The following is a 19,255-nucleotide window of genomic DNA, read 5'->3' as shown; positions in this document are numbered from 1 at the left end:
TCAAGACATTGCAGGAAAAAATCCACGAAAAGTGACTAACTGCTCTATAGTCCACCCACATAGATAATAAGCTCTATGGGACAGGGACTTCCTTCCTACTCTGTCTCATACCAAACGGCACTTAATCTCTGTGCATGTATAATTATTTATTGTATTTATTATAATGTTCTTTAATAAATAAAAAATAGTCCATTTATTGATAGCTTTACCAAACAAAAAGTTTGACCCTCCTCTTTCTTTATCAGATTGCTTCATTAAAAAAAAACCGTGGTGGGTTATATTTGCATATTTAAAAAAGAGGGTAAATGTTGGGATCCCCAGTAAATGTCTCCCCAATATGTGCTGACCATGTCAGGCTGGGAAATTATTCTCAGGGCTATCTCTTTTATTTACAGCTGCTGTAATCTGGCTTTCAAGGGAACTGGAACATTCCCACACACAAGGCACCAAAAGGTGACAGAGTTTGCCACCTTTGGTGACAGATGCCTTGGAAAGCTGTAAAACCTCAAGCACTAATACCGATTTTCTCAAGGTCAGAACTGACTTCTATATTTTCATTTGCCACTTTTTGCTTCTTGGGGAAAAAAATGTTGAACTCAGCAAAGTTACTGATAACGGGGCTTCCATTCTGCTGGTTTAGTGGAGAAGGGGTTAATGTAGCTAGCACTAGCAGCCCACCCCAATAACAGGATTTTAGCTAGACAGGAACCACTTATCTGGGTGTCTGTAAATGAGCAGGGGCCAGGGAGATCAGAGAGGGCTGCTGGAACATCAAATACAAGGTTACACAAGATCACACAGAGATGCTTGCATTTCAAACATTGGAAGGCACCAAGTGACAGGAATTAAAGTTATTAGCAGCTTATTTCACAGATAACTGCTGCTCATTAGCTTCCCTTAGTTTATTTCCATATCCTCCCTTGGCCCCTGTACAGTACACAGTACCTAGTTAATTGTGTATTGGCATCCTAGTGCAAATTCCCATTGACACCTTATCTTTTATGCCAAGTCTTAGAGGGTGAGCCCCAGCCACTTATGACTAGTCTCCAATACACACAGCCTTGTAGTGCCAGTCCCCAAAATTTAGTTCAAGGATATCCCAAGCAATAGGTCTTTTGTGACTGGTTAATTCATTGGAGTCAGCTAAGGTTTTTTTTATTCGGGGTTGTGTTTATTTCTGTGGCCTTAATGGCTTGTGTTGTGCAAACTGAGTTTGTGGCATTCAGCTGCATTTGTATGGATGTGCCAATACACACAAGTAGACTGTGCTCCTGTCTATTCATGTTATCATTATTTATACAGTTCTGTGCATATGCATAATGTAGATCAGAGCTGCAGGTTTGAGCAAACACTGCACACCACAGGGCACTGATAAAGGCACTTGGATATTCAATTTCAAATTCTGTCTCCCAGGAGCTTGCAGTCTAGTTAGTGATAATGAAAACCTTACCAAAAATAAATAAATACATTTTTTTTCACGGCATCAGAGTGCAGGTCCTTGTTTATATTTTATATAAGTTTGTTGACCCTGAACCCGCAATTATTCAAACAGATACGGATACAGTGGGTATATACGTATATATACAGGTATGGGACCTGTTATTCAGAATGCTCGGTTCCTGGGGTTTTCTGGACAATAGATCTTACCTTTTATTTTATATATTCATATATACCAATTTCGATCTTTATAACTTAAGTCTACTAAAAAATCATGTAAATATAAATCCAATAGGCTGGTTTTACTTCGAATAAGGATTAATTATATCTTAGTTTGGATCAAGTACAAGGTACTGTTTTATTATTACAGAGAAAAAGGAAATCATTTTGCACAATTTGGATTATTTGGATAAAATTGAGTCTATGGGAGAAGGCCTTTACATAATTTGGAGCTTTCTGGATAACAGATTGCCAGATAATGAATTTCATACCTATATATATATATCTATATCTATATCTATATATATATATATATATATATATATATATATATATATATATAGATATATATATATAGATATATATATATGAAAACAAGGGAAAGTTGTGCTCACCACTATTTTTTAAAAACCATTAGGTGGGGGTATATATATATATATATATATATATATATATATATATATATATATATATATATATATAAAAAAATAAAACAACTGGTTTTAATTATTGTACAGCACAGTGGTGTCACATAAAGTACATGTATGGGACCTGTTATCCAGAATGCTCTGGACCTGGGGTTTTCCAGATAATGAATCTTTCCATAATTTGGATCTTCATACCTTAAGCCTTCTAGAAAATCGTGTAAACATTACATAAACCCAATAGACTGGTTTTGCTTAGATAAGTATTAATTATATGTTAGTTGGGATCAAGTACAAGCTACTGTTTTATTATTACAGAGAAAAATATTTTTTTTTTAAAAAAACATCTTGATTATTTGGATAAAATGGAGTCTATGGGCAATGGCCTTTTCATAATTCAAAGCTTTCTGGATAACGGATCCCATACCTGTACTTATACGGATAGTACCAAACACGATGGGGCTGATTAATCAAGGGTCAAATTGAAAAATCAAATTTTTAAATTCGAATTTCGCACTAATTCTAGGGGCAGATTTATCAAAGGTCGAGGTGAATTTTCGAATGAAAAAAATTCGAATTTTGAGCTCTTTTTTGTGTACTTCAACTAGGGAATAGTCCAAATTAGATTCGAATTTGAAAAAAACCCAAAAATTCGAATATCGAAATTGATCATGTACTGTCTCATTAAAAATTAGACTTCGACCATTTTGCCATCTAAAGCCTGCCAAATTGCTTTTTTTGCCTATGGGGGACCTCCTAGAATCCATTTGGAGTCAATTGGTGGACTTTGAAAAATCGAAGGTTTTTTTGGGAAAAACTTTGAATCAAATTCAATCGAATGCGCTAATCCTTCGATTGGAATGATTTGAATTTGGCCAAATACAGGCCTATTCGATCGAAAACTGACCTATTCGACCAAAAAAAAGCCTTTGACTTAATTTCGGTTGGTCCTTTTGAATTTGAAATTCGAACCATGATAAATATGCCCCCTAGTGTACTGTGACTAGGGGATAGACCAAATTCGATTCAAATTTGGGTTTGTTAAATGATTTCCTTTTTCTCTGGACTAATAAAACATTACCTTATACTTAATCCTAATGAAGATATGAATAATCCTTACTGGAGGCAAAACAATTTGATTTAATTTATGTTTAAATGCTATTCTGGATAACAGGTCCCAAAAGTAAATGTAACTGAAATGTAAGCAAAACTGGCACACATTTAGGTAATTTGCATTGGTCCTTGTGAGACCATTTTTGAATGGTCTCTACCATAGACTGCCAAAAAATGGAAAACCTGCTTGACTGATGACCCCCATTAGTTATACAGGTATAGGATCCCTTATCCGGAAACCCGATATCCAGAAAGCTCCGAATTACAGAATGGCTGTCTCCCATAGACTCCATTTTATCCAAATAATCCAAATTTTTTAAAATGTTTTCCTTTTTCTCTGTAATAATAAAACAGTAGCTTGTACTTGATCCCAACTAAGATATAATTAATCCTTATTGGAAGCAAAACCAGCCTATTGGGTTTATTTAATGTTTAAATAAATTTCTAGTAGACTTAAGGCATGAAGACCCAAATTACGGAAATATCCGTTATCCGGAAAACCACAGGTCCCAAGCATTCTGGATAACAGGTCCCATACCTGTACCCTGCCTGTGGAAGAATGAAGTGTCCCTTAAAAAGTTGTACAACTGATCAGTCTCAGGGCCCAGCAGTTTTGATTAGCACATTTTAGTCATCCATCCAACTGGAGTTCTCAGAAATCAACCATCTTCATTTACTGTACATATCTTGCAACTGAAGCAAAAGATAAAAGCAGGCTGATTTTGGATTGTGGCAACTGTGGTTCACAATAGTTTATTCTGTGGATACAGAGCTGCATTAGCGGAATAATATAGTTGCCTAGTACAATAAATTGCAGTGAAATACTTGGGTCAGCACACACTCCTTCAAGTTGTCCGGTGCACGCTCCAGTAGTGGCCACAATCCACCAAATACAATCGAATTTCGGAAATGGACAGCACCGTTTTGTGAATAAAAAAGCCTTTATTGTAACTTGGCTACGACCAAAAGACACAGTTACGTTTCAAGCCACATCCTGGCTCTTTATCAAACTAGCCGATACATTTTTACAACTTCCTTTTTAAGGCACTCAATAAAGCACCCTCTAGTGTTCATTAACTGATATGGTTACAATACATTTAAAACAAATAGCAAACAATTTAGCAAATTTGAACAGTGTAACAATCTAGATATGGACATTATTACATATTGCCACTGGCACTTATCTGGTCCTGTCTTCAACACTGTTCGCATAATTGTGTATAATTTATTCTGTAAAAGATAAATATTAAAAACATGATTAAAACCAACATTTTAGAAAATTGCCTGTAGATCGTATTCTTTATTAAGGCCATTAGGGGCTAAAGTTTCTAAACGCCGGATCCAGTATGCTTTTCTCTTTAAAAGTTTTTTTACCCTATCACCTCCTCGTCTAGGACGGGGTATCATTTCTATCACCTGGAACCGTAGTTGTTGTACCCCATGACCCATCTCTACAAAATGTCCCGCTACAGCTTGCTCTATTTTTTTCGTTTTGTAGTACAAATAAATTGCACAAGTAATTAAAATAAAGAGGAACTCCACCCAAGTGATTAAGAATAACATTTCAAAGAATATGTAATTCCACGCAATATACACTGGTGAATCATTTTAAATGGTTTAAAAGCTATTTTTAAAATGTTATGTTGTTGTACGTGTCTTCACAGTTAATCGTTGTGAGTATGCAAGGAACTGTGCGAAGTGGAGTCTTTTCTGAAAGCTGGTTGAGCTGACACTCGACATTGAGAAGCAGTGCAGGGAGCAGATTAAGAACACAAGGGGGCATCGTTACACAGTAATGTGGATAAATAGGCTTGGCCTGACAGCTAGTGTGCCCATGCAGAAACTTCACTAAAGGTATACTTTCTGTCCACTAACCTGAAAACTGTAGCTATATCTGTAGCATCACATTATTTTGCAAATGCATTATTCTGCAAAGGGTAGACTGGTGCGAGAGAACATATTGCAACATACTGCAATTTCTTGTTACTAAATCACTGACCTTCAATATTCAGATATGGCTGTATTTCTACTATTCGGCGGAATCCGACATTGATGCCATATGAATGTAAAACATTACACAAACATAGCCCATGCATTTTTGTTCAGGAATGGTGCCATTTAGTTAATTGGAGCAAATATAAATATTTACATTAAGATTTGAATTTTGTAGTCACCCTTTCTAGTTGCTAGGCCAGGCCACAAAAAGCAGAACACCTTGTGGCAAGGTATTGGCAAGAATTTAAACGGTGCTAATTGGCATTGCAAAATTACATTAAGGAGCAGATTTATCAAGGGTCGAATTGAAAATTCAAATTTATTTTAGTGTAATTAGACTGGGGAATAGTCCAAATTCAATTTGAGTTGAAAAAAATGTGAAATTCGAATTTTGAAATTTATCATGTACTGCCCCTTTAAGTATTTGAATGCGGCTATTTGCCATCTAAAACCTGTCAAATTGGTGTTTTAGCCTATGGGGGACCTCCTAGAATCAATTTGGAGTTGTTTGGTGGACTTTAGAAAAACTTTTGAAAAAATTTTTTTTTTTCTAAACTCAAATCGAATTAATCAACTTAGATTCAAGTTTGCGGGTCGATCCTATTCACCCAAATTTAAAAAATTCGATTTTTTTTTTTCAATACATTTCGATTGGTTGGCTTTTTTTTTAGAATTTCGAGTTTATTGGAGTTTTTCTAAACTTCCATAAACTCTGAATTTGACCTTTGATAAATATGCCCCTAAAATTCAGTTTAAATTAGAATTTCGAGTTTATTTTAGTGTGATTGGACTAGGGAATAGTCCAAATTCGAATTTTGCAATTTATCATGTACTGTCCCTTTAAGAAATCAAATTTGCCTATTCACCATCTAAAACCTGTGAAATTGGTGTTTTAGGCTATGGGGGACCTCCTACAATCAATTTTAATCATTTCTCGCATTTTTGGTTAAAAAACTGGAATTGAATTTGATCGAATTTTATTTGAATTCGCAGCTCGATCATTGTCACCTGGTGTTAAAAAATTCGATTTTTTTTCTTTAAATGAATTTCGATTGGTCGTTTTTTTTTCGAATTTCAAGTTTATGGGAGTTTTTAGAAACATCTTTCTGTTGTACAGTGCCATAGAATATTTTAGTTATAATCAACAATGCTCTATCTTAGTTCCCTTAGATTCAGCCCAGTGCTCTGCCCTGCTGACCTGGGTTCAGAGTTATATTGTCTCCCAGAGACATAGGTCTTAGAGAGTGCAGGGTCACCATAATAAATGGGACCCACTGTGTTCCCAAAGACATCTCCCTAGCTAGATGTAACTGAATGACAAGAAGTGTGACCATTTCACACCTATTCCTCATGTTTGCACAAGTGCCTGAAAGCCTGTCCCCTGCCAGACTGAGGTGTTAACTTGGGAACCTCTAGACTCAAACAGAATAGCACCGTATCAACATGACCCACAACACATCATTCTCAAGCACTCTCTGACCTCGGGGCATGGAAAAATCATAATAATGGCAGTGCAGAAGTAGTAGTTCAACCAGCCATACTGGCCCACATTTCATCTGCCCAATGTATACCATACTAAGCAGCTACCTGGCATGTATGACAAGTTGGGAGACCATTTTAATGCTAGAGGATCAAGTATTATCTGTCCTACATGGAGCCACTGCTCTTCTATATCATGCTGGACAGTGAGGGGCCGGTATTGTATGGATCGGCCCATGTATGGCCACCTTTGGCCTCAATAACAAAAAATAACCGAATAATCAAAGGAATAGCGCATTCGATCGAATTTGATTTGAAGTTTGTCCAAAAAAACCCCTTTGATTCCAAATAGGTTCTAGGAATTTTTAGATGGCGAATGGTCGATGTCGAATGGTCAAAGTCAAAGAGACAGTACATGATAAATTTCGATATTGTAAATTTTTGCAAATTCAAATCAAATTTGGACTATTCCCTAGTCGAAGTACACAAAAATAGCTCGAAATTCAAATTTTTTCAATTCGAAAATTCACCTCGACCTTTGATAAATCTGCCCCTTAAAGGAGAAGGAAACCTTACTCCGTATTCTTTGCAGGAATAAAATTTCACTTTATAGTGTTCTGAATCGGTAAGGTATTTTTTGTTATAGGCATTTGTATAGTTACGCCAGACGTGGCGTTTTTTGCGGCGTTTTTACATTGCGTTTTTACATTGTGTTTTTAAATAAGAACAGCCAGGCGTAAATATGCGTAAATTGCACTACCACTGAAACTAATGGAAAACGCACTATGGCAATTCACACAGGGTGTTTGCAAGCTGAAATCCGCCACAGGACGCCAGTATTGGCGTTTTTTAGCAGAAACGCCAATACGTCAGGAAACCACCAGATCAATAGACTCTATGGGATCTGCACGTTTGAAACCACACTTCGCGTAAATACGCAGAGTATTTTAAATATGGCGTCCAAATTCTCAATGAGAACAATGAGAAGTGCATTATTAAAATCTGTATTACATCTTATGATTTGGTGTACATAGTCAATTTATATGATGCGACTTCCAAGAGGGGAGTTGTAGTTCACCTTCAGTGTTGGTTTAGAGTTATGATTGGGACTTCGCTAATTGAACTGCAGTTCCTATAAAGATCAATAGCAAAGTGTCTCGGAATAACATTGCAACTTCAGCAAAATGAAGTAAAACGCATATATTTTACCACCTGCAACTTACATCTCGCCGCTGGGAAAACATTTGAAGGAGATTAGTAGCCGCAGAAGAGAAAATTTGCAGCGGGCAACAAATCCCCTCATGTTCCACTGCCCTAAAACAGTTGGAAAATCTATTTGTGAAAATGTAGTGCACTCCTTGTCATTGCTGTATATGCATCTCACTATACACTCAAGACCACTGTTAGCTAAGAATGGTTTCTTCAATGCAGGAGTAGCTGCTTTACATAAGAATGTACAATTTGTAGCTTTCCAGCTATTGTAGAACTACAACTCTCAATTACCCCCAACTGTCTACAGCTGTCTATGGGATACTGTCAGTTACTGGTCATCAGCTGAAGGGGAAAAATATAAACATCTATAATGTATTTACTGAAAATATTGTTCACTCTAAGACTCTATTGCTGGGGGCCCAGGGCAATTGCCAGTTCTGCCCTAAAAAAACTTAGCTATCAGATTCTTCATTTTACAAACATTCTCTGTACTCCATGCAACATCTGACTGGGGTTCTGTGGCCCACCTGGTCTCCAAACCTCAAGGGCCCCCCTTGTGACATGAAGGACCCCCTCCTGACATACACCCGCTCTCCATACCTTATCTTATCTTACCTTATCTTGCTTGTCAGTGGAGCAGTGTGCATCTGCAGTGTCATGGGGAGTGGGCCTGGGTCAGCGGGGCCCATGAAGGCCAGGGCCACCGTTTTTTTCCCAGTGTCCCTCTGCCCAGTCCGACCCCGATCCTGTGCACCAGAATATTATAATAGACGTACATATTTGTTAATTCTACACTAAACAAATTAAATATAGGAACAGAGCAGTATAGTATTATGAGTATTCTGTTCTTCAGCACTAACACCAGTTACCATATCCAATATGAATCCTATCAACTTTATGTGGGTACTTTAAGGAGGTTATTTACTAAGCTCTGATTTTTTTTGTTATAATAGGCTTTAAAAAAATCACGAATTTTTCTGAATTTATTAAACCCTGAGGGCTAAAAAGCCCGAATATAAAAACACGGCATCTCAAACCTGTTTTGGTTGCATAAAAGTCAATGGGAACAGTCCAATTGTTTTTTGGTTGTCGGGGGTTTTGGGCAATTTCACGATGTTTTCGGAGCTTTCGGGTGAAAACTCCGAAAAATTCTGAGTTTTCTGGGAAAACTCACTAAAAAAATGAAAATCTGAGCTTTTCCAGCAAAGGTAATTTTCGGGAATAATAAATAAGTGTTAAAAACCCGAGCGGGTTAGATCAAAGTTTGTAGCAGCCTGGGCTGGCCTGGTCCAGGCTGGCCTGGTCCGGCACTGCTTCTGAGCAGCTTCCATTGTTTGCTATTTCCTGTGCCCATTAACTTTGCCAGCCAAACAATCAGTAACCTTTACCCTTTGCAGGATAACACTTCTTGTTTCACCTTGTCACTAGTAACTCAGTGGAACTCCTCTCTATTGTATTATTCAGAGTCCCTGTTAATTCATTTATGAACTTCATAATTCTTCTTGTAAAAAATATCTTATTTTCTTTAAAAACATCAACTTTTGCTCTATATCCTGGTTGTCTTACTGCAGTCCTTGAGAGACTTAAAAGGCAACTCAACTTACCATTCCCAAATGGATTTTCTGGTAATTTTTTACCTTTGTACTTAAGTAATTTCATTTAAACTGACATTTAGTTAGCCTATTTATCATGTCACTTTGAATTTAATTCCATACATTTAATTCCATACAGACGAGAGATGCATACATTGGAAATCCACAGAATTTCAAATACAAAAGTCATATGATGTACATATATATATATATATATATATATATATATATATATAATACAAATTACAGATAGATGTAGATATTTTAAAATAGATTTAACTCCATATCAGTAGATATTACATTTTACAGATGTCGATGATTATATGAGCGGACAGAGAAGGTAAGTGGAAAAGAAATGTGCAATTATTATAAATAAATGGCAAGTTAATAGACAACCGATCGACTATAGAAATGATAGAAGAGGTGCTGCAGTTTCCTGACATATCCACCCTGCAGCTCATTATACACAATACAAGTGCAATGCGCAGAGACCCTATTTGCTCAAACGCAGGCAGTGTCACACACACACACCTTCAGTTTCTCGCCTGGATCAAGATCCCACCAGGCTTGCAAAAGCTTTGCAAGCTGACACAACACAATGGCCACTGGCAGGCCTGGCATACAATGACTGATTACAGCCTGGCATGCATGAAAGTAGGCTTGTCTTACCATCCCAGTCTTATACCTCAGCACTCACAATATTAGCTAGGTCTCTCTCTCACACTGACTCTCTGTCTCCCCTTCTCACTCTGTCTGTCTTTCTCCTCTCCATCTCTCTCTTGCTCTTTCTCACACTTACTCTCTCTCTGTCTTTCTCCTCTCTCCCACACTTACTCTATATCAAGTTTTACCTCAGTGAAAAGTGGGTGCGCTCTCTGAAGTCAAAGTGCTTTGCGCACAACCGCGGTTGCGCACGGTCGCGCACGCGCGTCCCCGGTTACGCACATTTGCGCACGTGCGCCCCCGGTTGCGCACAGTTGCGCACGCGCGTCCCCGGTTACGCACGATTACGCACGGTTGCGCACTGCTGCGGTTGCCTACAGCGCCCGGCTGGCCTGGCCCGGCACTGCCTGCCCTGCACTATGCTGGATGGCTGAAATTCCCTGTGTCTCCTCCCTCCCCCTTGAATGAATAGCTGCCTACTGACCAGTGACCATATTACCTGTAAATGGAGAATAAATGTCACTTGGCAACCTGCAAATTTAGAGCTAACAGTATAGATTCTATCTGCTTTGTTGAATGTGGTCTTTTAGTCACAGTCTTGAAAAGTGAGCATTTTGATCTGTTTCAAATGTTGTTCTGCATTACTAGCAGCAGGGGGTGCAGCAACTTACTCACTAATTGCATGTTTTCAGACTGCTGCATGTTTCTGTACTTAGGAAGTGTTAAGTCATGGGGAGCAACATGTATTGCATGAAGAGGCCAGGTTTTTGGGCTGCTATAGCTCTAAAAATATAGTTTCATCAAAAACAAATTGTCATTCCCAGGACATTGTGTTGTAGGTTGCTGTGTGAAGTGCAGACTAAATTAAACTGACTATGTACAGACAGAACCATGGCACAATATGTAACTTTTAGTATTATAAACCTCTTAATTTCACTAATAATATGTACAGAGGACTAACAGCCATTCTTAGGAACATCAGGACAACATTTTTGGTGTTAAATCCAGAAAGAAAATTATGTAAAATCAAAGCACTCTTTGAAATGCATTATAAATTGGTGGGGCCACAACAAAATGGTGTAAAATAGGGGAAACTAAAATTACAGATTCGCTGTATATTTGTGAAGCCGTTTGCAGGGCTGGCTTTTTATTTCCAGGCACCCCTAGGCCAGCCAGTGTCTTTCCGCTCCCACCCCCTCTCAAGTGCAAATCCATGCACACTTTACCCACTGATACTGGGACTTTGAATGCGGGAGATTTAAACTACTGCCAAAGTCTCCAGTCCTCAGTTGGGAGTAGATGAGGCTGGGTGGCATGCCTCCCCTAAAACTGTGCTGCCCTAGTGTGACTTTTCCACAAACTCGGACCTGGCTGTTTGTGGGGGGTTACGGTGGGACTAGGTACTTGCTCTCTACTGTGTATAAGTGTGATACTTCAGAGCCCACATTTCATGCAGTAACCATGCTGGGCAGGACACTGGGGCAGGTTTTAACTGACCCCTTGTTCTAGGTACAAGTTAATATAGGAAAGCTATTTCTCCACAGTCCAAGCTAGACAATTGGTATAATTTGGTTAGATTGTTTTGATTCTTCACACTTCAAATAGATCAAATTAAATGTTGCTGAAAATGTTTACAGTTACGGATTTATTAATTTTTTCTTATTTATTAAAAATTACAACTTTTTTTATTGATCAAAATCTATTATGTTCTGAAGAGGTTTGAAGAACTTATTGGAATATATATATATATATATATATATATATATATTTTTTTTTTTTTTTTTTAATGCATTCAGACTTTGCAGAAACATTAAAGAAGAATGAATATTGTTTTATTTTATCAGGACTGCCAGAAGCTTTCACTATACAAAAAGTCAGAGATTAATACTTTAGCCCTTGGGAACTCAGTGATCTCTGCCTGAACTGAGGTCTCACATAGTCCCTCTCTTTTTGTAGTTTCCCATGTACTCCATCAGCCTCTGTCCTCTCCAGGCCAGGCCTGAGGTGTGAAGAATTCTCACTTTTGCTGGCTGTGTGTTTGGACAAGTGCAGGATTCCACACACTTTATGATTCTATCTGGCACATTTCTTGTTCTTTGTTAGTTCTTTGAATGATAACCTGGGAACCTATGGGCTAAGGCAGACCCACACAGGAACACAAGACTTATACTGACACAAGAACAATCTAGACAGATCCAGTCATAGGTCTACGTAAGCGTTTGGGAACTCAATAATATTAAAGCTAATTGGCAGCATTGGGATTGCAAAAAGAACTAATATGCTATTTTTTTATCCAACTTATTTCACAAGGAATTCATTTGGGTCATTTTGGGTTAAAAGTTCTGGTGCACTGGTTACAAGTCCTATTGCAGATGCAAGTCTGTGCTATGGCACTGTTTTCTGTTACACCTCAATAATGCTGATATACATACATACACACACACACACACACAGTCTGGTTTTCAGAAGGGCTGCCCAGGTCAAAACTGCCTGCCTGCTTTTCCAAATTAGGAAAACCTGGCAGTGTTCTCGTAGACTGATACGGTGATTAGCCAATCGCTATGTCATCCTTCCTGCAACATCATCACCCTGCAGTGTGACATCACATCCTTCCCCCTATGACTTCAGATCCCTCCCCCCATCCAGGAAGTCGGGCTACTAATGCGCCAGATGCAAGAGCATAAAGGGGTACAAAGTATTTGCCATTAGTGCTAAGTTACTAAGCACTTGCCGGTATAGCTGCACTTTGCACTGGATTTAAAATCTGCAGTTTCAGGCAAGATAGAAACTTTACCAGCTGCCACAGGGCAAACAATAACAATACAGCTTCTGTGCACCCAGCACCCCACTCCCCCATTGCTCCCTAACAGGATAAGGGAAGTCTATGCCCCCCAGCCAGCCCCACATACAGCCTAGCACTTTATTCATCTAGAAAGCACAGGTGCAGTGTGCAAGGACATGTGCCCGGCCTATGCATGTTATACAAACTTCTGAGACAAACTTTTCATCTTTCTATCATTAAATATATGATGTACATATATCTTAACGGAAGGAAATGCCCCCTTCCTCCCCAGGTCCTTCCTTTCCATGACACACAATATTGAGAATGTTTTTAGCATTAAAGGGGACATTCGCCTTTGTGTTAACTTTTAGTATGACATAGAGAGTGATATTCTGAGACAATTTGCAATTGGTTTTCATTTTTATTATTTGTGTTTTTTGAGTTATTTGGCTTTTTATTCAGCAGCTCTCAAGTTTGCAATGTTAAGCAGTCTGGTTGCTAGAGTCCAAATTTCCTAAGCAACCAGGCATTGATTTGAATAATTTACTGGAATATGAGTAGGAGAGACCTGAATGGAAAGAGTAGCAATAACAATAAATGTGTAGCGTTATAGAGCATTTGCTTTAGATGGGGTCAGTGACCCCCATTTGAAATCCAGAAAGACTCAGAAGAAGAAGGCAAATAATTAAAAAAACTATAAAAAATAAATAATGAAGACCAGTTGAGAAGTTACTTAGAATTGGTCAACTTAAAAAGGTGAACCGCCCCTTTAACATAATCACTATGATATTCTTTAATCTACACATTCACCGTATCTGATTTGCAGATTCATAAGTCAGACTTGAAGAATGAAAAAGTATTATGCTGGAACAAGAAGGGATCAATGTATAGCAGAACGTCCTGACCTGCTCCATATTGTGCACCATACTAATAAATACAGACCCAATTAGATGCTTGTATAAAGACTTTCATGGCGAACTTCTAGTATTTCAGAGTAGCCCACTAGGGTTATTATGCAAAGGAGGCAGTTTGATAATTTTACTGCATGGCTACTGTTAAGTTCTAGCTTTAATTAGGAGATACATCATACATTGTTTACTAATGCAAGTGCAGAGCGGTAGGTGCTAAACCACATACAAAAAAACATAGTTCTTTTTTCACAAACAATACATACCGTATATACTCGAGTATAAACCGTCCCGAGTATAAGCCGAGGTACCTAATTTTACCTCCAAAAACTGGGAAAGCTTATTGACTCGAGTATAAGCCTAGGGTGAGAAATGCAGCAGCTTCTGGTAAGTTTCAATCAAAAAATTGAGGGGTTCTGCTCCCATTGGAGGTGCCAGCGTCTCGTTTTGGATGCTGGTGACCATTCTTGGACGCCGGCGAATATTCTTGGAGACTATTCTTGGACTATTCTTGGTTTTTGCGCTTGACCCGAGTATAAGCCGAGGTAGAGTTTTTCAGCATATTTTGGGGGCTGAAAAACTCGGCTTATACTCAAGTATATACGGTAATTGTTCTCAGGACTCCAATGTAATAAAGATGAGTTCTATTATTTAGAATGCTTGGCTCCCATGTTTTTTCAGACAGGGGTCTTTCTGTAATATGGATCTTCATACTTTATGGCTGCAATAAAACATTAAAAACTCAATAGGATATTCATAATTGTAGGCACCACAACCCATGCAGTACCTGTACCAATGCTGTATTAGTTACAATAGTTGCACAAGTATCAGTTCTGTTTATTCATTAAAAACAAAGCAACGTACAATAAACAATAAACATATTAAGGCTGATTTATGAGCATAGAGTTGATCATTATTAACAATTATTAATTATTATATACTGCCTTAAAATATGCATATAATATACAGACAGAACACAGGTATGGAATCTATTTCCAGACAAGGATTTCGATCAACATAGATTAAGCCTACCAAAAATATTTAAATATTAAACCTATTAAACAATAAACACAGTAGGATTGTTTTTCTTTAATATGGATTCATGCCAACGTAGTTATTGTTTTATTATTACAAAGACAAAGGCTATAATAAAATTTAATTATTTGCTTTAAATAGATTCTATGGATGGTGGAGATAATTCAGAGCTTTCTCAATATCAGCTTTCCGGATAAGAGATCTTAGGGCAGAGACACACGCTGCGATTCGGGGAGATTAGTTGCCCGGTGACAAATCTCTTCTTCTTCGGGGTGACTAATCTCCTCGAACTCCTCCATGGAAACTTCGGGCGACTTCGGAAAAGGAAGTGCTCCGAGTGCCAGAGTGCTAGAATGAAAATGGCTGGAGTTTAAATGTTTGTTTTAACAGACTTGGTGATCCAAATTACAGAAGGATGCATTATCCAGAAAAACCCATGTCTTGAGTATTCCTGATTGATGGACAAATTTATTCACCAGGCATGGATTTGTGGTGAATTTCCACATTTCGCCACCTGTGAATTGAAAATTCACAGGCAGAAAAAATTCGCTCCATAAAAAAGTCACTTGTGTATGTGCGCATCACAATAATAACAATAATAATAACAAGTCGCACATGTAAAAATTGTCGCTTGTGTAAAAATTGTTGTGCGTCAAAATAATTTTGACGCCCATTAACTTCAATGTGTTTCGCAAGTTTCGGAGTTTCGCAAATTTTGTCGGCGAAGCAAAATGGAACAGATTCGCTCATCACTAATGATAATAAATTCTATACCTGTAAATACTACAACCCCTTACAAACATATAATGATTCAAACTAACCATTTCTACTTACAGATTTCTGTGAATCAAAACTAAATGTTTGGGTAACAAAGTGTAAAAAAATAAAAAATATTTGTATTTTCTAATTAATTAATATGACTCATTTTGGGGTTTTCTATTTTTAATTGTACACACAGCTCTATTAGAAACCCATTGAATTAGACAGAGCATTTATTCACACATTTTTTATTGTGGTATAAGTGTAGTATATTTCATTATATAATGATTCTCATATTCATCCATAGCTGTGTGAAATATCCCTGAGATATCAGGCAGAAGAGAACCCATTGGAAGGGTATGAGCATTTCACAGTAGTCTGAGAAAGACACTTGGAGTAAGAAAGTTAGCAGTTGTCTCACATATAATTGTTCCCAGCACACATAAGGAGTGTACTGCAGCATCAATTAGGGACATAAGGAGACAAATTTCACACATTTGCAAATGGGGCTCACTTTCCCAGAGACCCCCTGCATCTGACCTTTTCAATGGGCTGAAGATTTTGACACTTCTGTAGGCCTGGGAAGAAATCTCTTCACACCTCCACACTTGGTATAAAAACCAGTGGACGGCCATCTCCCTGTATTGCCTACACAGTCAGTGACAGAGAAGTACATTGCTCTAGAGTCAGACAGAACTTGTTCTACCAAGCCATAGGATGCCACAAGACTGCTCTCAGACCTGTGAGTGGACCTATGCATCTTCATGCTCAGAATCTCCTGTGTCATCAGATTCTTACAATCTGTCTCCTGGCTATGCACATTTAGCTGCACCAAAGGAGACTTTTTGCAACTACCAATCCCAGGTATATAACATGACTCCTCACCAAACACAGGAGTCACCACAGGGCTCAAGAAGAACAAGATGCAGAATGGTAGGTCCTCAGAGACAAAGTGCGAGTGAGCGGGAGAAAATGCGGATGAGAAGCCTCTCTAAAGCACTTCAAAACCTCAGAAGATATTTGCCACCCTCAGTAGTGCCGGCTGGCAGGACACTGACGAAAATTGAAACCCTAAGACTTACCATACGCTACATATCTCACCTATCAAATCTACTTGGTCTAAATGAAGAGGTAATGACCAACAGAAGAAAACCAGAGCTTGATATGCAGCCAAACTCATATCCACAAATGACAGACAGTTGCCAAGATATGACATGCAGGGTCTATCAACAACAGCCTCAGACTACTCTTTACCATGATGCATCATATCAGTGCTCCAAAGCCACATTTCCTTCCATGCAACCTGCAAACAAACACCCAGAGCTAGAAGCTTGGGTACCATCTTATGAATATCACAGAAAATCCAACTCATTAAGCGAATTCAGCCTTTCCTCTCACTACTGCTCGAGACTGACACATTTGTATCAGGTAATACTCCTTTTCCTTCAGTTTTCTATTGGTTAAGACTTAGCAAATAGCATAAATTGTGTCGCATTTACCTATTTGGGCAACAATGCATCTGTGTATTTTATAATGACCTAGAATGGTGAGGTTAAGGCTAATTAATGTAGAGAAATAGAAATGCAATAAATGAAATTGAGGCCAACTTTCCTTTTAAGCATTAGCATTAGCAAATTGTGTAGGATATTTAGTACTATGATTTCCTTCATTGTGCATTTCTATATGCAGTGGGATTTAGTGGGCAGGTCAGAGCATCTTATTATAAGTAAAAATGGCTTCTCGCAAAGTGTAATGAAAAGGAAGGCTTGAGTAAACTACTAATGGGGAATATGAAAATTAGAAATTTTGCTAATAAAACATCCCCATCCAAATACAAGGCTCTAAAAAGCTGGGGCTGCCTAATAATATTAAATCATTTTAAAAAGCATCTTTGTTTCTCTTTAAATTGTAAATATTAATGGACATATGTATTTATTCTACAGCTTGAAGCCGCAGATTTGAATTCAGTTGCTGCTCAGACACCCAGAGAGAGCGACTCCAGCCTGTTATTCTCAGATGCGCTTAATGACGTTGATCAGTGGGTTATAAACTAACAGACTTTGCATAGATGATCGGTTATCAGTCCCCGAGGGGAAAGACTTGGAAAGAACATTTATCAAACACGGATTTGAAGAAGGCACCACCAATTCACTAGTGCCCTGATAATTAATCATTTGGCTTTAATCACTGAATAATCATTTGCTCAATGACTATTTCTATTTCCTACCCTCAGAGGCAAGCTTTAAGGGATGCTGTCATCACATAATTTATTAGAATATCATTTCATTGTTTGCACAAACTTCAATAGCTTTATGGTAGTTTGGGCTGCAAAAATGCTGAATATACACCTTGCCTACATATAGCCTGTCTGTTTGTCAGACCAAGGAACAGAAACGAGAACTAGGGAACACTATCCCCCCCTGGAGGAACAAAAAAATGACTACACCTTTTACATGAGCCAAGTAAAGATGTATTTAAAAAACTTCTTTTCCACTTTGGGTTTAGGTACATATATTGATATTATAATGCACATTAAGTCACTTTAAGAGGTATAGGTAGCATGCTTGTGCCATGAATCTGCACATATATAAAAGTCAGATTTGGTTTGGTTGTTGTGGTGAGACTTTGTTGTAGTGTCACACAGTGCTCCTGCTTTGCAGCTGCCTATAAGTACATACACTTTGCCAATATCTGCTTGTGGTGCTTTATATGCCGCAATATGCAGTGTTTGCGAATGGCTTTATTAAAAACGGAGATGGCTGTGATATTGTAGTTTGAAAAGTATATATGAAAAGGGAAAGTCTCTCTCTCTCTATATATATAAATATGTAAATGCTTGTGTCATAAGAGTGTAATATATTTATTTGTACAAATAAATGCAAGGTACTGACTTGATTTCATCAACTCAACTGTAATCAGTGTGCTTCTTTTTAAACACATTCTGTAAAGAAATTCTGTTTTTTATTACAATGTTTATTGCATCTATGGAGTTAGGGAATGTGTGGGCTACTGGCAATGCAGGAAACAGGGTTATGCAATAAACAGCTCGAGGTGAAGGTAGGGAGTTTGGAATCTCAGCTTTACTAACAGAGGACATTAAACTTACCTTGACAATCATGTCAGGATAATACAGGTCAAGCCAAATGCACCCATTCCTTCTAGGTTGCAGACATGAGTATCTTCCTGCTAAGCCCCGTGCTTCTTGGGTTCATTATAAAATTCTAAATTATAACCACTGTGGGGTATGATACAAGATTAACACCAGTAATACAATTATATAGGAATTGCTGATTAATATAAAATGCTTATTTCTTTAATGTTCCCTTTCCCCTAAAGGGACTTATAAATCTGGGGGCCCAGGGCAAAAGCTATTTTGCCTACCCAAGCACTAGCCCTAAGGTCAATGCTACACAGGGCCCCTCTGCTCATATCTTCTACATTCTGTGTCTGCACCGAGAGCCACTTCTTTGGACCCAGGCAGACAAAGTCGATTTCTGTGCCAAAACTTGCAATTATGCATTTTGGCGCCAAAATCTGCAACATTTGTCTGCACCCAAAATGGCACAATGGGCAGGGCTGCATTTAGGTCCAGTGCCACTCAAGGCCGCCGCTGAATGTAAGTGTCAACTCCCATGG

The 19,255-nt window shown here is 38.1% G+C and overlaps 1 protein-coding gene across 1 annotated transcript; it reads left to right on the top strand.

Annotated features, from left to right (window-relative positions):
• The first annotated feature begins 15,930 nt into the window (after positions 1-15,930).
• mesp2.S (mesoderm posterior bHLH transcription factor 2 S homeolog) lies at positions 15,931-18,504 on the top strand. The gene is made up of 2 exons (XM_018255329.2): positions 15,931-17,047; positions 17,563-18,504. The coding sequence occupies exons 1-2, from the start codon at positions 16,337-16,339 to the stop codon at positions 17,671-17,673; spliced, it is 822 nt and encodes a 273-aa protein (XP_018110818.1). The 5' UTR covers positions 15,931-16,336; the 3' UTR covers positions 17,674-18,504.
• The last annotated feature ends 751 nt before the right edge of the window (positions 18,505-19,255 follow it).

The sequence above is a fragment of the Xenopus laevis genome, chromosome 3S (genome assembly GCF_017654675.1).
Source record: "Xenopus laevis strain J_2021 chromosome 3S, Xenopus_laevis_v10.1, whole genome shotgun sequence".
In the NCBI taxonomy this organism is placed as follows: Eukaryota; Metazoa; Chordata; class Amphibia; order Anura; family Pipidae; genus Xenopus; species Xenopus laevis.
Note: the sequence above shows the minus strand (reverse complement) of the source record. Positions and strands in the feature narration are given on the sequence as shown.